At 49.6% G+C, this 18101-nt stretch overlaps 7 protein-coding genes across 7 annotated transcripts; 3 read left to right on the plus strand and 4 right to left on the minus strand.

Moving 5' to 3' along the window:
* Positions 1-664: 664 nt before the first annotated feature.
* Positions 665-3618, plus strand: ASPACDRAFT_127075 (putative AMP-binding enzyme). The gene is made up of 5 exons (XM_020196996.1): positions 665-901; positions 964-1154; positions 1229-1484; positions 1541-3131; positions 3195-3618. Exons 2-5 carry the CDS (start codon positions 981-983, stop codon positions 3298-3300), a joined length of 2127 nt encoding a protein of 708 aa, XP_020051895.1. The 5' UTR covers positions 665-901; positions 964-980; the 3' UTR covers positions 3301-3618.
* Positions 3614-5192, plus strand: ASPACDRAFT_1876473 (uncharacterized protein). Its single transcript, XM_020198082.1, has 3 exons — positions 3614-4346; positions 4426-4518; positions 4629-5192. Exons 1-3 carry the CDS (start codon positions 3833-3835, stop codon positions 4838-4840), a joined length of 819 nt encoding a protein of 272 aa, XP_020051896.1. The 5' UTR covers positions 3614-3832; the 3' UTR covers positions 4841-5192.
* A 126-nt stretch (positions 5193-5318) lies between these two features.
* Positions 5319-6656, minus strand: ASPACDRAFT_82030 (WW domain-containing protein). The gene is made up of 2 exons (XM_020206013.1): positions 6468-6656; positions 5319-6405 (listed from the first exon to the last, which is right to left on the minus strand). Exons 1-2 carry the CDS (start codon positions 6551-6553, stop codon positions 5586-5588), a joined length of 906 nt encoding a protein of 301 aa, XP_020051897.1. The 5' UTR covers positions 6554-6656; the 3' UTR covers positions 5319-5585.
* A 514-nt stretch (positions 6657-7170) lies between these two features.
* Positions 7171-8267, minus strand: pmp47 (putative peroxisomal membrane protein Pmp47; the record flags this gene model as incomplete). Its single annotated transcript, XM_020202970.1, has 3 exons — positions 7171-7289; positions 7350-8083; positions 8143-8267. 3 exons carry the CDS (start codon positions 8265-8267, stop codon positions 7171-7173), a joined length of 978 nt encoding a protein of 325 aa, XP_020051898.1.
* A 1670-nt stretch (positions 8268-9937) lies between these two features.
* ASPACDRAFT_64456 (Rab family GTPase YPT1) lies at positions 9938-10993 on the minus strand (the record flags this gene model as incomplete). Its single annotated transcript, XM_020204001.1, has 5 exons — positions 9938-10132; positions 10199-10426; positions 10480-10527; positions 10594-10717; positions 10980-10993. The coding sequence occupies 5 exons, from the start codon at positions 10991-10993 to the stop codon at positions 9938-9940; spliced, it is 609 nt and encodes a 202-aa protein (XP_020051899.1).
* Positions 10994-11433: 440 nt separating this feature from the next.
* On the minus strand, positions 11434-15189 carry ASPACDRAFT_82034 (M1 family metallopeptidase). The gene is made up of 12 exons (XM_020206014.1): positions 15027-15189; positions 14797-14966; positions 14301-14725; positions 14029-14250; positions 13860-13977; positions 13687-13803; positions 13601-13626; positions 13335-13545; positions 13204-13274; positions 12710-13152; positions 12426-12638; positions 11434-12365 (listed from the first exon to the last, which is right to left on the minus strand). The coding sequence occupies exons 1-12, from the start codon at positions 15059-15061 to the stop codon at positions 11771-11773; spliced, it is 2646 nt and encodes an 881-aa protein (XP_020051900.1). The 5' UTR covers positions 15062-15189; the 3' UTR covers positions 11434-11770.
* Positions 15190-15848: 659 nt separating this feature from the next.
* On the plus strand, positions 15849-18004 carry ASPACDRAFT_127105 (TFIIH/NER complex subunit SSL1). Its single transcript, XM_020196997.1, has 3 exons — positions 15849-16333; positions 16432-16767; positions 16845-18004. Exons 1-3 carry the CDS (start codon positions 16104-16106, stop codon positions 17638-17640), a joined length of 1362 nt encoding a protein of 453 aa, XP_020051901.1. The 5' UTR covers positions 15849-16103; the 3' UTR covers positions 17641-18004.
* The last annotated feature ends 97 nt before the right edge of the window (positions 18005-18101 follow it).

Below are 18101 nucleotides of genomic sequence, written 5' to 3' on the forward strand. Positions count from 1 at the left end.
GGCGGTGTGGTGGGCATTGACCAGAAAGCATGTGAGACACTCCACCATCTCATCGGACAGCGACTTGCACAACATACTCGTTGACGGAGTCCGGAGTATTCTATACCTAGTTCTATGAGAAGTGGAACATACTGTACGTGTATGTAGCAGCAGTCAAACAACCAGTTTGTTTCTCCTCCGCTTTCTTTATCTCTTTTCCTATGAATTGTGAGCATGCGCAATGGCAGACATCAGCGGAGTAATATCAAGGAACTCATGCAGCAGAAACCCGAGGTAGTCACCTGGAGTACGAGTACGAGTATGAGTATCATGAGTTTAATTATGAACCAGTTCACCGTCGACGGATGCAAAAGCAAGTCGAAATGGAAATGGACCCGGCCGGCGCAATGGATGGCCGAAAATAGTAAGTGCCGAGGCTCCCAGTACCTGCTCTGCCAACTTGACGTCGCGTGGGCGAAGAAGCCGGGCCGGCCAGTAAGAACTCGTGCTTTCGGTCTGAATTCCGGAGAAACCGCCAAAGGGGGGGGGGAACCTCCAACTGGAAGACCTAACCCTCCAGGCTCCTCCCCCCCTCGAACCCTCCTCTTCTGGGGCAAATGAAATGAATGAGGGAGGCATTCCTTCAATCCCTCTTGCTCCTCCATCTCTCTTGTTTTCTCTCCGGTTTTTCTTCTCCCACCCCTCCCACGTTGTCTAGCCACTTGTTTCTCAGCCTCTCAACCACTTCCATTCCCCCGCTTCGTTCTGACATCCACTTCCTTGACGAGCACTCTCCCTACCCTGAATCACCTTGACACACAACGTCGGGTTCTTGTTCAAGCAAAGTACCCGGCTTCCTTACTGTTAGGTTGAGGGACTTCTGAGCTTGAGGTATCTTTCTCTGAGTCATAGGAGACCATCCGTGAGCCTTTTCAGGTTTGCCAGCCCGTTGAGCTGTTTACTAACTCGGTCGCAATCGAGTAGTCACGCTCCTCGTCGCGATGTTCTTCTCCCAGCTACCGACTCATCTCCAGCGCGCTACCGAGCTACAGCAGGAGCCCCCTAAAGGCAAACCTTACGGCGTTGCCCTACCGGGCACCGAAAAACCAGGGCGCTCTCCCGTCTACCGGACCTGGAACTCAGCAAAAGAGCTAGTAAAAACACTAGACCCTGACGTATGCTCGTTCGCGGACCCCATTGAGATGAGAACCACATTGGGATTGTTATTGACTGGCTTCGATTTTCCCAGGTGGCTACTGCGCATGACATATTTGAGTCGACCGCCAGTAGAGTGCCCAAGAGCGACTGCTTGGGATGGCGCCCATATGATCCGATAGTCAAGGCCTACGGTCCATACCAGTGGATGGATTATGAGACGGTTCAGAAGCGACGTACTGCTTTTGGTGCTGGTCTGGTCGAATTACATCAGAAACATGGCTGCCATCGCCCTGGCCAATATGGAATTGGTTTATGGTCCCAGAACCGCCCGGAGTGGCAACTGACTGGTATGGGGCACCTGGCAAATATGGCAGAGGAAACTTGCTAATTCCCGTGTCTATAGACCTTGCCTGCATGTCTCAAAGTCTGTACTCGGTCTCCATCTACGACGTTCTCGCGGCAGACGCTACGGAGTACATCATCAACCACGCCGAATTGCACTGTGTCGTGACTTCTTTGCCCCATATTCCCACTCTGCTGAAATTAAAGCCATTGCTGCCGGGTCTGAAAATCATCGTCAGCATGGATCCTCTGGAGGCTGGGGAACCCGCCAGCCTTTCTAAGCGCGCGCTCCTCGAATCGGTTGCGGCTGGGCTGGAGATATCTATCTACACCATCGAGGAGGTGGAAGAGCTTGGGGCGTCGTCAAAACGTACCTGCAATCCCCCATCCCCATCTGACATAGTTACCATAAATTATACGTCCGGCACTACAGGGAATCCCAAAGGGGTGGTCTTGACCCATGAGAATACTGTCGCGGCAACTTCAAGCGGCCTCGTAGTAACTACGCAGGCACCTGGTGATACTCTGGCATCATATCTTCCACTAGCACATATTTACGCGCGGCTGTCGGAACATGCAGCATTCTGGGCGGGGGCTCGAATTGGCTACTTCCATGGGAATATGCTGGAACTCGTCGATGACCTGAAAGTCCTCAAGCCTACTGGATTCATGTCAGTTCCAAGGCTGTTCAGTCGCTTCGGAAATGTCATTCGCTCGGCTACCGTGGACCAGCCCGGTTTCAAGGGAGCTTTGTCGAGACATGTTGTTGCGGCGAAGACAGCAAACCTGGAGAATCCCGACGCTAGCAAAGCTACAATAAAGCATGCGGTGTATGATCGCATCTGGTCGAAAAAGGTTTCCGCGGCGCTTGGCCTGGAGCGCACTAGAGTGATGGTCTCTGGTTCTGCGCCTCTGGACCCGACCCTCCACCAGTTTTTGAGAGTGGCTACTGGTACCGATATCATCCAAGGTTACGGGTTGACCGAAACATACGCAATTGCATGCGCTCAATCCCCGCGAGATTTGACTGCCGGGAATTGTGGGCGACTTGCTCCATGCAACGAGGCCTGTTTGGTCTCTCTTCCGGATATGGACTACTCAGTCGATGATAAGCCCTTCCCACGGGGTGAACTGCTCTTACGTGGAGGGAACATCTTCCGTGAGTATTATAAAAATCCAGAAGAAACGGCCAATGCGATGACTGAGGACGGATGGTTCCGGACCGGTGACGTTTGCACCATTGATGATATGGGCCGAATCATCATCATTGATCGTCGCAAGAATGTCTTGAAGCTGGCGCAGGGAGAATACATCTCCCCTGAGCGTCTAGAGGGCGTTTACCTGTCTGAGCTAGGCTACTTGGCGCAGGGCTACGTCCATGGTGATAGTGTACAGACTTTCTTGGTGGGTATCTTTGGTGTGCAGCCCGAATCATATGCTCCGTGGGCCAGCAAAGTGCTCCGTCGAAACATTGAGGTCACGGACATTGACGGCATCAAATCGACATTGGATGAACCTCAGATACGTCGCGCGGTGTTGCGGGATCTCGACCGCGTCGCAAAGAAACATAAACTTGCAGGCTACGAAAAAATAAAGAACTGCGCGCTGATGCTGGACCCTTTTACAGTTGAGAACAATCTGTTGACGCCGACGTGAGTGGAATTACCTTTTCTTTACATGCTGCGCAAGTCTGACTAGATATTCAAACTCTTTAGTTTGAAGCTGAAACGTCCTCCGGCTGTGAAGAAGTATCGCCATCTTCTGGATGACTTATATACGACGGCGTTGGCTGAGGAAGCCGCTCCGAAGGCCAAGCTCTAGGAGATATTGACGTCGATAATATGTTTATGTGCTAAAACACATGCTAGCCAGTTAGACTGCTGGAGCTGCCTTGTACATATTTTTTCTGTGATTATTCAATTATCCATGTAGTTTATTTAGCACTTCAATGATCTTGGAATCCAAGGCTGAGCCTTTGAGCATGGTAAAAGGTTATTTCACCCGTTCACCCGGGTGATGGGGAGTTGGGGGTTGTGGGGTTTCTGTGTGTGCTGGGGAGGGGACAATAAGGTATTGTACGGCAGTTACTGCATACATAGAAACGGGAGTCACTATCCTTACCACCAGAGATTCTAAGACTAGTATAGTGAAGTTAGCCTCAAGATGAGTAAGGTATCTAATCACAGCACATTTATAAGAGCCCTTCGGTGGTTGGCCCGAATGATTGCTTGGCGCTAGAGCTTCTCGATACGACATCATCTGCAACTCCCTACCTAGTTCGACCCCAACTCTTTCTTTAGTCAATCTAACCGGTCAGTCCCTCGGAACCCTCAACCAGCGACTGCTGCCTACCATGCGTTCAGCCAGCAACTCCCTTGTGGGACTCGTTCTTGTCCTGCTGTCTGCACCAATGCTGGTGTATTCAGCCCTCACGATCACCATTCCCTCATCCAGTCTGCTCCCCAATCCCCACGCTCTCCCCGCTGGAACTCATGCGACGTTGTCCACGCTTCCCTCCTCGCCCTCCTCGCCCTCGCAGTTGACTGCATCCCTCACTCGCTCCGCGACATTCGTCTTCGCCAACATCCCTGCCCAATCGAAGCCCCAATCCTACCTTCTCGACATCCGCTCTCCGGATTTCATTTTCGCCCCGTACCGCGTGGACATTGCCGCTGATGGAACCGTTCTCGGGATCTGGGAGACATTCCGCGCGAACCCTTGGGACAACCGAGGCTCGGAGAAGTACATCCTAGATGCCACTACTGCTGTTGGGCAAGATGGAGCTGTCTCTGCCGCAACCACGCCCGAGGTGACTGTCGAGGCCCGAGTCCTTGCCCGGAGAAATTTCTACGAGGAACGCCCCCGGTGTAGGTTCTCTCTGAATCGCGACACATTGGCATGGACCATAACAAATGGCTGATCGTTCGTCCTATCCTAATCAATTAGTCTCGCCCTTGGCGCTGTTCAAGAATCCCATGATCCTACTAGCTTTGGTCGCTCTGGGCTTTACATTCGGCATGCCGAAGTTGATGGAAAACAGTGAGTTGCCTCTCTCTTCACCCGAAGCATTTTCTTTTCTTTAGAACATATTTAGTTTTTGTTGTTCCATTCTGCCCTTATTAATGCTTCCGTGTACTCTTGTGCTCTAGTGGACCCCGAGATGCGTGCCGAATTCGAGAAACAATCTCGCTCCTCGCCGATTACGGGCGCCACACGCAGCGCCATGGCCGGCGGCGGAGCGCCCGGCAATTTCGACTTGGCGGGATGGATGGCTGGAGCCACTCCCAGGCCCGCGCCTGGTGCTGACGGAGTTGCTGCGTCGGGCAGAGATAGTGGGAGTGCTTCTCGGAGAAAAGCATAGATATGCAGGCCCTGCGGCATCAGAATGACGACGCAGCGCGGGAGATTGGATGCTGACCGAACTTCATTCTTCTGCTCGTACAGGAGGTAGAAAGCGTATAATATTAGTGAGCTTACTCAAATGAAACTTGTCTGTTTACAGATCCCCGCTCACCTCGCTTTACCTTGACCCAACGATGGCATACGCCAGCCACGCTTCACGAACCATTTTTCCTTGCGCCCGGGAAAGAAGCTCATATAGATGAGGATTCAGTTATAGCGTTTGAATTTGATCCAAAATAAGAACATGAATCAAGTCCGGCTATATTGTTATTGAGGAAAATCTCCCCGTCAGGAAGATATTGATATAGCTTAAAAAAAATCACGGAACTCGCCTAGGCGAGCAGACATTTTGGGTTACTCCTCATTTAGGCTAGGAATGTGGATCGGAAACGTTGATTGCCCACATGGCACATCGAACTTATTGTAGGTTCTGGTCTGAAGTACAAGAGATTTCTACCCAAAGTATCCGCGAGGTGAAGTTGTAGGCGAGCTGTGGATAATACATCGTACGTGGGGGCCAATGACGGGAAGAGCGGCTGTCGCGCTGGACCACACAATTCTAAGATGCACGAGCGACAAACTGTATACATCATCATAACACATAAGCTATTCATAAGGGCATCTCGCGCAGCCAGGGAATAGTTCTAAACCTGTTCGCACATAAAACATCAAAACTGAGATGGGCTGAACATAAGAGGGGCGCATTAGAAATCACCAAAGTCATCACCACCGCCAAAGTCACCCCCATAATCATCCCCATAATCACCTGGGGGAGGACCGTAATCGTGCGACATGTCTTCCACAGCATCAGCGAGCAGCATGCCACCTAGAAGTCCACCTCCAACACCTAAAGCTGCAGCCCCCGCGGTGCCCATCCCATGCCGTCGCTGTTGCGGCTGTTGTTGGGTTGGGTAAAAGCTACCCTGTGGTGGATATGATGGATAACCATACCCTGCCTGTTGCGGGGCATAACCGGCGCCAACACCGCCTCCTCCGTAGTAGTACCCGCCTTGAGGGTAGCCATAAGACTGTTGCGGTACGGGTCGCTGCGGCCGAGGGAATGACGCGCCGCTATCACCTGCGACTTTTCCTTTTAACTTGCTGAAGAACCCTTTGCTGCGCTGCTGAGCCGGTCCAGGAGAAGAGTTCTGCGACTGGGGTTCCGATGACTGATATCCGGCAGTTCGTCTCCGAGAACCATCGGTGTAGTAGTCAGACGCAGCACCGCCGGAGCTCGCCGGGCTCCTGCGACGAGCTCGGGCATTCTCCTCTGCCTGTAGCTGAGCAGCAAGGCGAGCATCATCATCTAGGTTATGGTGCCCAGATTCTGGTGGATTGTATGGGTTCCTCGAATCAACAGGTTTCTTGTCACCTGCAGCAGCCAGTGAAGAGGGTTCAGCAGGACCCGACGCATCGTAAGACGGTGGCGGCTCGCTCGGTGGTCCATGTATTTCTGGTTCTGTTCGATTCGGTCCTTCGGGGCGTTCCCATTGTGATCGACCAGTTTGTAGGTTTACGAAGAACCTGAGGTCGCAGTCAGTCTTGCTCGAACCATTTTGCATTCGATGACTGGGTGATATGCATACCACTGATTATAGCGGTCATCAAACTGAGCCTTCCATCCTTCAGGGACGGAAGGAGTCGGAGGGCCGGGCGGCGGGGCAAACGACATGAATGATATAGATGGTATAACTAGTAGGCTTCGCACTTATTTATGGTCTAAACAAGACAGTTTTGAGTTATCAAAGAAATTCTCATCTGAAATCATACCAGACGGGCAGGATGAACAGAGGACATAGGTGTCGTAGATGCAGAGGAGGGGGTATTATATACAGCGAGCAGTATTTCCGATGGGCATCGCCCCGTGGCGCTGCTCAGCCACGTGATGTCATTGTGGGGAGATGGAGATTGGTATCACATGCGGAGAAAAGTGTCCAGTAGTTGCTAATCATGCTGTTGACTGTGTACATCTGTATTGATATACTACTACTCATCTGTGAACAAGCAAGTTCAACTAGACTATTAACTGACTAGTTAAATCAGTCAGGTTAAGATCTACTCATGAATAAGAGCTCAGGCCCCTCTACTGTCTGATGCATCATTAGAATCTATTCATCCAAGACAATGTCCATATCTAGATCATGATTCCTTGCTGCATAGTAAGACAGGATTGCAAGAAAATATCTATGGAGAAAATGTTTCCCTGAGTCCGCTGTAGGCTGTCATAATTGTCAGAACCCCTCCTACCCTTCCCAAAAACAATACTGCTCGTAGTGATACAGCCAGCCTCTACTTCGAAATTCCACGATTCCTCTTCCGAATGGAAACCATAGCCTCGTACAAAACATCCTTAAAACCAAACAAGAATGCCGCAGTAATTGCACTCTGCGTCACTTTTGGCCCAATTCCTGTTTAGAATAATGTAAGCTGGCTTTCAACAAGCACTTCGTCAATTGGGGTTCACTTGCCTTTGTATAGGCCAGCATAACCTTCTTCCTGAATTATTTTCTTCAAACTCCCATTCAAACTCTCCTGGGGCCCCTCTTTACTTGCAACATGCATGCGGCTCTTGACTGTGATGTAAGGATATGTGATCGAAGTAGCGAGTATCTTACCAAGGGCACCCAAATAGAACGCATCCTTGGGTGTCATCCGTCTACGACGCTCGACGATGATTTTCAATTGCTCAAAGATTGTATACTGCAAGATAGGGTTGACCACCAATACGAGAGCTGGCAGGACGCCAGCGAAGAGGGCCTTTGGGCCCTCTCGGCGCAGCAAGTCCATCAGTGTAGCGATTGTCGATGCTCGCTCCTTTCCAGGATAAGCACCGGGCGATGACTTGTGATCCGAATCAGACTTGCGGGCTGTCATTCTGGTGTTCACCACCCAAATCGGATTGGTGATCATGACTGTGGCAATCCCTGCAATAGCCCCGGCAACCATCGACTCAACGGTTGTGAGCTTTCTAGATGCCCTTCCTGCTTTCGTAGCTGCCTTTTCGAAGGCGGAGCGTGTCCATTCATACCAATAGTAGTAAACGAAATTGGTAACACTGATACCCAGAAGTGCCGACTCAAGTCCCGAGTATAGTCCGGCAAGCCCCTCTCTCCGGACAATGCGACGAACCGCGTCATAGATTGTCGAATGGGCCCGCTTGGATTCAACCTGGGCCCTTGTTGAGAGAGTGATGAGCGGGTAACTTTTTAAGGTTAAACAAAGCGTTAATAAAGACCCAGTCGAGCAGGGAGCGTTACTCACGTCAACGCCATCGAGAGAATGCCGCCTCCCGCACCGGCCAAGGCATGCGCTATATTATCGCTCTGTTGCATGGCAGCAGATACTGCCAGCCCCTTCTTCTCATCATGGATGCTTGCTTGAGACATCGGTCACGGACTCTTCACGCTGCATCCAAACACGATGCAAGATTAATATGATAAAAAAAAACTTGCCTGTAGTGAAAGTAGCCAACGCGTTGCAATACTCACAGATATGACTGGGCGAGTTTGGAGGAGGGGCTTTCTATTGTTTCAACTAAGAGCATCAGGTAAAGGAAGGGCGAGCGTTGCAGGAAGGAACGAAAAATAAAATCGAGACACCACCAACAGAAAGCTGCAGGTAGTCGGTTGTTAGATACCTTATCAACAGAAAGGTGAAAGGGGGGGCAGATGAAAGGGTCGAGTTTTAAGACAACGAGATATGTAGAGGGCGCGAGAATGACTCGGCTCAGGAGGTAAAAGCAACGACGCTCATGACGTTTACCGAAATTTGGGCCTCGGCTGATGCCCCTCGCGCAAAATTCGGGTTTCAGTCGCGTGTTTACCAAAGGTACAGACAGTGCCCAGCAGGATGTTGACCAGATTCCAGCGGTAAACGCCGACATGTACAGGACTAGGGCTGATGCGATGAAAGCGTAAGCAGCTCACATCGGCACCCTTACCCAAGATGTATGCACTGTATACCGCATAGTAGTCAGATAGAATGACATATCGGAGTCACGCTACGTTGTTATCGTTATCGTAGATGAGGTCCGTCACGCACCTGGAGCGTACTGTACTGTACATACATCGCAGGATTCACTCTAAGCCACCCCCCCAAAAAAGGTTGTTCCACCTAAGTACTCATGAACTCACTTACATCCGGCGGTAGGTAATTTAAACAGAAGCTGATGTAGCTAACCAGTCAGATGCAAAGAGGCGACTAGGTAGTAGGAAAAATGCTTAGCAATTCAATGCGGAAAAGCAATTTCGCATGTGACATTTCCTTCTTGCGGTAACCAACCAATCACTTAATGGGCTGCCGACCCCTGGGCCACCCCACCCCCCTTCTTTGCACTGCAGAGGTGGGTAAGTACTGTAAATGTCACGGTACCTGTACTCAACTGTACATTCGTTGTTACCCTTGAAACCCATCTGTCGACCTGGGATGGTATTTGGCCACTCATTAATCTATTAGTTGAGTAGAAAAGTCTACACGGAAGGCAAATAGTAGAGAAGGGATCAGGAGGAAGGATGGGACCCGCGGTAATAAGAGGCCACTGGTTCGACGCTTTTAATTAAAGATTCATTGTTCTCTGAATTAACTAAATAATCGACCCCGAGCGAGTAAACAAGGCAAACAATCCAACTTACTAGAAGAAAGATCAATCGAATGGAGACTTGTGGGAGAGACACTAGTAAGGAAGAGATAGAAACTTGAGAAGATTATGGGTGGAAATCAGCGTGATGGAAGCAAGAAACAATGAAAGGAAGCGGACTGGGGGCTGGGCAGGGAAGACTGAAGAAAAGTCAGCAAAAAGCAGGCGGGGATGGGAGTAGGTGCATCTGTGGTGTGACAGTGTATAAAGACGAAATGCAAGCCCTCTAAAGCATGAAAAATGAAACTATTCCTATGGCCATTCCCAACATGAAGGGTCTGCATCCACCCCAGCATTAAGAAGACAGTGATAGGGCGCAGCCGGTACATCTTCCCTCTAGCTCGTCTTCTTGGATCCCATAATTCCCCTTCTGCCGTTACATGTTGGAAGGACAGCACCTGGAATCACAAGCACAGACGCCTAACAGCAGCCGCCGGAAGAGCCAGACTGAACTCCCTGGCCCTGACCAACTTGCACAGTAGGCTTGTTGTTGACGGTGGCAGTTCCCATACGTTCCTTAATCTGTCTAGCCATTGTCAAGAAAGCTTGCTCGACATTCGAGGCATTCTTGGCCGAAGTCTCCAGAAACGGTATTCCGAGGCTGTCCGCAAATTCCTGTAGCATTTACATATTCCGTTAGTTGCCGACCGGAAAACTTCAGCGGCGACTGTAGCGACGTACCTTGGCCACTGTGTACTCCACTACCTTCTTGTCTTCCATATCGCTCTTGTTGCCCACAAGCAACTTATTGACACCCTCGGTGGCATAACGGTCGATTTCTTGGAGCCACTGCTTAACGTTGTTGAATGAGTCCATATCAGTGACGTCGTAGACAACGCAGATACCATGAGCACCACGGTAATAAGACGACGTGATAGTCCTGAATCGCTCCTGGCCCGCAGTATCCCACTGAAATGCATTAGTGATCCATGGTCATCATCTCGCAATACCGGCTTCCTTACAATCTGGAGTTTCACCGTCTTTCCGTCGAGTTCAATAGTGCGAATTTTCTAAGGCATACTATCAGCAGGCCGGTACACGGGGAAGGCGGAGCCAGAGTTGGAAAAGACACCTACAAAATCGACACCGATGGTGGAGATGTAGCTTTCCGTGTAGGTATCATCGGCAAATCGAAGAAGTAAGCAGGATTTTCCAACACCAGAATCTCCAATGAGGAGAAGCTTGAAAAGGTAGTCGTATCTGCTCAAAGCGTCAGCCTAGCTATTAAGGAGACGCTGGGCCGCCCATCTTCTTTCTCGCCATTGGGAAGGGAGTATGGAGGCGGGGAGAGATCGGGGCAACTCTAAGAGAACACACAAATTAGCAACATGCCGGCCGGTCAGTAGAGACAATCCAAGGAACTGCACGATAGATGGAAGGTGATGCAAGAGTTTGTGGTGATTAATACAACAGCACGCAACCCGATGAATCGCTCGGGGCCTAAGCGGATCGAGGCACTTACGACTCAGGGTTCATGGTGGAAACGGTGGAGGTTTGTGTCGAAATTTGCAGGTGCTTAGAACAAAAAAAGAGATTACCAAGGACTGGTTCGAGAGCTATCTGGATATGTTGGATGAAAAGGTGCAAGTAAGAGTGGCAGCGCTGTGATTGTAAATGATGCTCGGAGCGTCTGTCTATTAAGCTGAGGGTGACCAGGCGGTCTCTTGGAAATGGCGGTTGTTGCGTTGCTGACGACTGCAGGAGAGCAGGGGAGCCCAATGTGCAGGTTCCAGCCGCGGGCTGCTGGTGACCGTTTCACACTGACCCACCTACCTCAAAAGCCCATGGACCAATCTAGATTAGTGTCTTAGTACAGGAAGTCTTACTAAGTCCAACACTTGGACACTAACTAACTCACTGTTAGTAGTTAAATATAAGTAAGCGTGGTCGCGGTAGAAATAGGCATATTGTTCATTGGCATGTTCCAGTAATATTCTCTGCAGAATGTCACGGGTACAACCACTCTCCATCAGAAACCACCACAATGTAAACCCTGAGATCTGATCATCATTCGTAGTACCGCACAAATGACCATCTCATTCTGACACCATTAATACTACTCTACCTCTACAGACATCCAACCAATGAACAAGGTGAGAAGGCACATCTGCGCATTGCTTCATTCAATCTCGGCTGTTTCGCCTGCTATTGCTCAGGTGATCCTCCCAGCCACAAAGGGGCTGGCTCTCACCGAACAACTATGTCATGCGAACCCACTTCCTCAAGAGAGCGGCAATCACTGTTTCTAACTAATCAAGCATATCCATGAACCTGAAGCCACTCCAACACTAGAGCCTCATCTCTGTCTTTGTAGTGCACATTTGTGCGGATGCTATCAGCAACGATGACCAGAGCACGGTCGTAAGCACTGGTATCCTTATCCTGAAAGAAGGCAGAAATGTCGGCTTCAATGGTGTAATCGGCGAATTTGGAAAGTCCCATCCGCACAAAGCGCTCGAAAACAACATTATTTGTTGATAATCGAGATTCAACCATGTCCCAATGCGCTTTCATGTACTCCCAAAGTAAATGGCGAGTGCTTGAATTCGAAGCAAGTGAAACTGCACCGTTGTGTATGTCCTGTATAGCAACCTTGTCTGAGAAGACAAAATCGAGGTAGTCCCTGACCAAATCGGAATTCTTCGTGCGTCCAAGAGCCCCTAGGCAGATCTCTTTTCCATCGACAGAATCGGTTCTCAAATATTCCTCCTTGACGGAAACATAATCTTGATTTCCACCCTCAGAAACTACAACACCAAAAATAACAGAGCGCAGGTTGGTATGCACAGCATTTTTGTCTTTAGCAGTGTTCCAGAGCTGGAAGCGTCGTGTTGCCTCGGAAATCATACTAACGCTCAATGTAAGTAAAGGTCTCAGTCAATCAGCCTCAGGATGTGAAGACACTTACTCTTTATGCCCAGCATGGCATGCCATTCCAATCAAAAGTTTCCGAAGCTGAACAGTAAGATAATCATCTTCGGGCTTAAACTCCCAGCCGATTTCTTCAGCGGCGAGTGAGACCAATTCCAGGGTGAATTTCTTCAGCCCTGACGAAACCGAGTTGTTTTGAGCAAACACCGAACGTAAGGTTCCGATGGAAGTTGAGATTTGAGACCAGATCCTAGAAGATACGCATCGTTAGAGACTGAGATCACAAAGAAGATGTACTAACGGTGTTCAAGTGATACTGACAGGTAGTTCTTTTCTTCCTTAAAACCACTCAATAAAGATAACAAGGCAGCCGTTGTGCCATTACCAGAAACGGCAAGAGCAGCAGCATCGCCGATCAGGCCGATCTTATCCTCAGTACTTAGTAGGTCCAAAGACTGTCCGAGTTTAGCCAAACGATCAGCAGGATAACTGGTACGGTAGAAACCAGAAAGGTTCTTGTTTATCTTGTAGAAGGATTCCTGCCCCACACCGGGGACTGAATCTGATTTAGATACCAGAGCACCCTTATTTGTGTCAGACACCTCATGAGCCGACTGGATACCTAGCGGAATCCACCATGTTGTTTCGTCCTCATCTGGTTTGGCATCACCTGTCGAGAGAAAGCGGTTTTGTCGGATGTTGATTTGACCCGGCTCCTCGGTGATAGTGATAACAGGGAATCCGATTTTGCGAATCCAAGGGTCCTTCGCCACCCTATTAGTTCAGGGGAACTCAAATGGACTGAAGAACATTACCATGAAGCTAGTTACATCCTGGTTGGATGCCTCGCTTAGAGCCGACCAAAGATCATTTGTGGTAGCATTTCCTGTACATTATCAAAATCAGCAACTCGATGTTCGCAAGCTTATTACATTTGCCAACTTGCCGTAAGCGTGGGCCTTGAGATACGCAGCTACACCGCGTAGAAAGGTCTGTCGACCTAGGTGATCACTCAGCATGCGAATGACCGAGCTTCCCTTCAGATAGCTGATGTGATCGAAAATCTGGTCCACTTCGAGAGCGTTTCTAACGGGTACCTCAATCGGATGTGATGCCCGCAAAGAGTCAAGCTGAAAAGCTTGTTGAACACCTTCAGCCTGTGTGCCGGTTAACATAGAACTAACACGCGGATTTACCTCGGGAATTGCGCACAACAAACTGAGACCAGATATTCCATTCTGAATGTAGGATCTGGGTTAGTTCTATGGGACAATGATCACGCGATGGCCAAAACTTACCAGGATAGAAGTGGTCAACAGCAAGCCAACCGACCCAAGTTGCAAACCCTTCGTTAAGCCATAATTCGTTCCACCAATCCATTGTAACAAGATTGCCAAACCATTGATGAGCCAATTCTGAGAGCATTGCAGTTTGAGTATGAGGTGGTATTGCTTTGATGATGAAGACTTACCGTGCGCGACCACATAAGCAATGCGGTTCTTATACCGGGTATCGGACTTGCCCTCTTCAAAAAGAACAGCAGTTGTTCGATACGTTACGAGTCCCCAGTTTTCCATAGCACCCATCGCCTATACAGTATTAGTGGACTCGTTCGATGTCGTGTAAGGAAGGGTATGCACAAATTCATGGACAGCGAGAAGATCTGCCTTGGGCAAGGGATATTCTATCTCGAAAATCTCGGAGAAGTAGTCAACGGTGCGATGAGCACATTCTAAAGCGAATCGAGCTTGCTCTTTCAGACCTCTGGTTGTATAGACACGGACGGGTATACTCTTTCCTTGATACTTGCGTTCTGTCATCGCCTCCACGTATTCGAAATCGCCAACTGCCCATGCCAGAAGCTGGATTTGATGTTAGAGAGATTCCCTGCCGGATCACTGGAAAGACTCACATATGTGCTCATAACGGGAGTTCTCTCAAAAGAGACAAGTTTGAGTCCCGGCTTACGTCCAGCCCTCTCATGTTTAATGGGCATGTTGCTCAGGGCAGTTTGACCGGTGGGCACCTCGATCTCGAAATCAAAGGTGGCTTTCAGATTTGGTTCGTCGAAGCATGGGAAAGCCCGACGCGCATCGCAAGACTCGAATTGGGTGCTCAACATGTAGTGGAAGTCTCCTTCTTTGGGTGTGTCTCCAATTGGTTCCACAACAGGGATGTACTTAGAGCGGTAGAACCCGGCCATCGCGTTGTTCATGGTTCCGGTAAAATTTATCGAGAGAAGAATATCTGAGGGTGCAATTTCTGACGGGAACTTGAAAGCCACCCGCTCTGAGGTTCTATCATAGGTGATCTGGGATGCTTCGGACAATTTGGTCCCTAACGCAGGCCGTCAATAATATGGCAAAGGAAAAAATCGTGGGCAAAGCCGGGTGCAGGTGATGACGGACCATCTTCGCCATGAATTTCGACTTTCTGCACCTCGATTTCCTTCGAGTTGAGCACAATCTCTTTCGTAGGGCGGGTGACTCTGGCCTTGACCTTGACGATACCATTATAGCCCCAATTATCACTGAACTGCAGGTCAAACAAAGACACATTGTAATGGTTTGGGACAGCTCTGTGCTCGTCGTTAGAGAAGTGTCTTTTAAAAACTCGAAACTCACGGTTTGCAACTCACACGTCCGGGAGGACATCTCTGTCATTTGATGCCATTGTGCGGGTGCGAAAATCAGAAGAGCAATACCTTGCGGAGGACGGATGGCCAGCAATCGTGAAAGTAGGAAGCAAATGTGCGCGCCGAGAGAGTGAAAGAGCCGATAGATGGCGGGAACGCGAGAAAGCGAAGGAGGGGGAGCAGGGGAGGGGAGAGGAGGGGCAGTAGAGGGAAACTGGTCGGACCGGCTGATAAACCAGAAATCGTCCACGGATTCGAGCTTTGACGCCAGTACGTGTACATCTGGCTGGCGACGCTGTGGCGGCTGTGCTTCTAATGGGACACCTTCTTCCCCACATTCTTATGCTAATGGTATCTGGATCTGACCGAGCGAGCCTATATTGGGCGAATCTCTGTCTACGGTTATCTTCGGCCCATGCCACAGAGCCTCATTTACCCGTACCGATACAGATATGGGGTGATACGCGTACATACAAGTAAATCAGAAAATCCAGAGGGGGGAGGACAAGAACGGAGGGAGATTGCAATGAGGGCAAGAATCCTGAGAGCCTGAGACAATCACTTTATTGTGGTTTACAGAAGGCTCAGGCAAAGACTGAAGGGCAGGGTGGCGAGGGGAGGAAATTGTACGTAAACGAAGCCCAAATTTACCGAGTCGCGTCTTTGTAAAGTGGAAATGAATTGAAACCAAGAGTCTACTCCGGAGTATGGTTTAGTATATGATTTGGTAGTGTTATTCAATGATCATTATTGTTGTTCCATCAGGACACAGACCGGAGCTCCGACGGAGCTTGGACCCTTTTCGGGAGACGAATGTGAGCTAATTCCTGGTTGATTCTATTATCTAATCACGGCCGAGAGGTGAGTACTCAGCAGTAGTACTGTTCCTACCTAGTCGAACTACTCAATATTCCAACTGTATACACTATCTAAGAATGCTTCACTACTAAAAAGGTGTCTAGCAACAACACACTAGTCCCCAAAACCGCTAAAGCCGATCGTTCAAGCATATTCACCTACCCTGGTCGTTCGCTCCGACTCCAGATCCGTCCTTCGCAGCCTGCCTCACAATTCTTAAAGATGGCCGATTCCGATGAAGAGTATGCTGGGGAAGCCTCCGAGGATGAGGTAGATGGCAGTCATATCTCATCTCGAGGCGGAGCCGCTCAACCGTCGCGTTTGAAAAGAAAGAAAAATCGCGGAGGCGCCGAATGGGAGGTCTCAAGGACTTGGGAGAGCTTGGTCGAAGGCGCAGATGGCACGATCAATTCTACAGTAGAGGGCCTACTTGAAGCTGGGAAAAGGAAGAGGTTAGCTTGTCTTTTCTCTCACCCTTGATACATGTCCAAGGGGGAAATAAACGACACTGAATACAGGTTGGGTATGGCGAAGCTGAAAATCTTCACAGACTTCTACGGGACACCACCCCACTACAACGAGGCATTATCCGCCATCTTATCCTGGTTCTCGACTTGTCACACTCAATGGCAGAAAAGGATCTACGGCCAACACGATATCTCCTTTCCCTGCGCTATGCCCAAGAGTTCGTCAGAGAATTCTTTGAACAGAATCCGATCTCCCAGTTGGGTGTACTCGGCCTGAGGGATGGCCTCGCAGTACGGGTTAGTGATATGAGTGGAAATCCTACTGAACATATCAGTGCAATTCAAGCCCTACGAGAGCATGACCCGAAAGGTCTTCCTAGCTTGCAGAATGGGCTTGAAATGGCTCGAGGTGCTCTCTTGTATGTTGGCACCATCCAGAAGTTTGGCACAGCTGATTTGCGCCTACGAACCACGCAAACTAACCCATGTTTTACAGTCATACTCCCACTCACGGTACCCGTGAAGTCTTGATCATCTTTGGTTCCTTGCTCTCCTCTGATCCAGGTGATATTCACCATACCATAGCAACTCTGGTTAGCGAAAAAATCCGTGTTGGCATCGTGGGCCTTGCTGCTCAAGTAGCCATCTGCCGCGAGCTCTGCTCTAAGACAAATCATGGTGACGATACCACGTACGGCGTAGCTCTTAACGAGCAGCACTTTCGTGAATTGGTAATGGGCGTCACAACCCCTCCGGCCACGTTTTCAGAAAGGCAGTCCGCAAGCTCCCTCCTGATGATGGGATTTCCGTCCCGTTCTGTCGAAGCCCACCCTTCTCTTTGCGCGTGCCACTCGAATCCTTCTTGTGGGGGCTATTCCTGCTCTCGATGCAATAGCAAGGTTTGCGGCCTTCCTGCCGAATGCCCTTCATGCAGTCTAACACTAATCCTTTCCACGCATCTCGCTCGGTCTTATCATCATCTTTTCCCATTGATGAATTGGGTCGAAGTTCCATGGGCGCGAGCCTCGCGTAGCCTGGCCTGCTTTGCTTGTGGTATAACTTTCCCTCCAGTGCCCCCTAGAGATCAATGGCAGGCCGCAGATGTACAGTCTAGAGGGATGAGCGTAAGCAGTCGCTATGAATGCACCGTGTGCCGTAACAATTTCTGCATTGATTGTGACCTTTTTGCTCACGAAGTTGTGCACAATTGCCCTGGCTGTCAAAGCGAAACCACATCTTCTACAATGCCTGGGCTGGTTCAGGTAATTGACAGAATGGATACATCGGCATAAACCGGTCGACATCATTCAGCAATACTACGGGATATCCCAGCTCAATGACCTACTTCATACAGGAATTGCACATCTCTGTAAGCCTAACACTGTAGATGCTGGTGCAGAAAGACTCATCAGAATCAGCTCAGGGGCAGTTAGATCCGCGGCTACCATATGGCCACTCGGCACGAAATGCAGTTATTCCTGCAGGTTGACTGAAGCATGGTGTCATGGTGATGTAGTAGGCACATCCTTCACTATGATCCGCATGTGACAATCTGAGCGAGCTGATATCCGGTCATGAAAGAGCCTAAGGAGTGATTAGAAGATGGTACCAATATCTTAGGAGGTAGTAAATTGAATATCTGTGTCAAATATCCACTTTATTCTTGATCAGGCTACTAAAATACTGTGGCCTTGATTCGACCATTGAAATTAGTAAGTTAGTGATCGCGGAATATGAGACAGACCTCGGCTAG

Source organism: Aspergillus aculeatus, assembly GCF_001890905.1.
Source record: "Aspergillus aculeatus ATCC 16872 unplaced genomic scaffold ASPACscaffold_20, whole genome shotgun sequence".
NCBI classification, from domain to species: domain Eukaryota; kingdom Fungi; phylum Ascomycota; class Eurotiomycetes; order Eurotiales; family Aspergillaceae; genus Aspergillus; species Aspergillus aculeatus.

Excerpts from the sequence above, each read along its gene's own strand:
- ASPACDRAFT_127075 (XM_020196996.1), top strand. The coding sequence starts at position 981 with ATGTTCTTCTCCCAGCTACCGACTCATCTCCAGCGCGCTACCGAGCTA. Across the intron at positions 1,155-1,228 it reads TAAAAACACTAGACCCTGAC|GTGGCTACTGCGCATGACAT; the intron begins GTATGCTCGTTC and ends CGATTTTCCCAG. Across the intron at positions 3,132-3,194 it reads AACAATCTGTTGACGCCGAC|TTTGAAGCTGAAACGTCCTC; the intron begins GTGAGTGGAATT and ends CAAACTCTTTAG.
- ASPACDRAFT_1876473 (XM_020198082.1), top strand. The coding sequence starts at position 3,833 with ATGCGTTCAGCCAGCAACTCCCTTGTGGGACTCGTTCTTGTCCTGCTG. Across the intron at positions 4,347-4,425 it reads CTACGAGGAACGCCCCCGGT|TCTCGCCCTTGGCGCTGTTC; the intron begins GTAGGTTCTCTC and ends CTAATCAATTAG. Across the intron at positions 4,519-4,628 it reads GCCGAAGTTGATGGAAAACA|TGGACCCCGAGATGCGTGCC; the intron begins GTGAGTTGCCTC and ends CTTGTGCTCTAG.
- ASPACDRAFT_82030 (XM_020206013.1), bottom strand. The coding sequence starts at position 6,553 with ATGTCGTTTGCCCCGCCGCCCGGCCCTCCGACTCCTTCCGTCCCTGAA. Across the intron at positions 6,406-6,467 it reads GATGACCGCTATAATCAGTG|GTTCTTCGTAAACCTACAAA; the intron begins GTATGCATATCA and ends CTGCGACCTCAG.
- ASPACDRAFT_82034 (XM_020206014.1), bottom strand. The coding sequence starts at position 15,061 with ATGGCATCAAATGACAGAGATGTCCTCCCGGACGT. Across the intron at positions 13,546-13,600 it reads ATATCTGGTCTCAGTTTGTT|GCTGAAGGTGTTCAACAAGC; the intron begins GTGCGCAATTCC and ends ACCGGCACACAG. Across the intron at positions 12,639-12,709 it reads AAGGAAGAAAAGAACTACCT|GATCTGGTCTCAAATCTCAA; the intron begins GTCAGTATCACT and ends CGTATCTTCTAG.
- ASPACDRAFT_127105 (XM_020196997.1), top strand. The coding sequence starts at position 16,104 with ATGGCCGATTCCGATGAAGAGTATGCTGGGGAAGCCTCCGAGGATGAG. Across the intron at positions 16,334-16,431 it reads GAAGCTGGGAAAAGGAAGAG|ACTTCTACGGGACACCACCC; the intron begins GTTAGCTTGTCT and ends AAATCTTCACAG. Across the intron at positions 16,768-16,844 it reads ATGGCTCGAGGTGCTCTCTT|TCATACTCCCACTCACGGTA; the intron begins GTATGTTGGCAC and ends CATGTTTTACAG.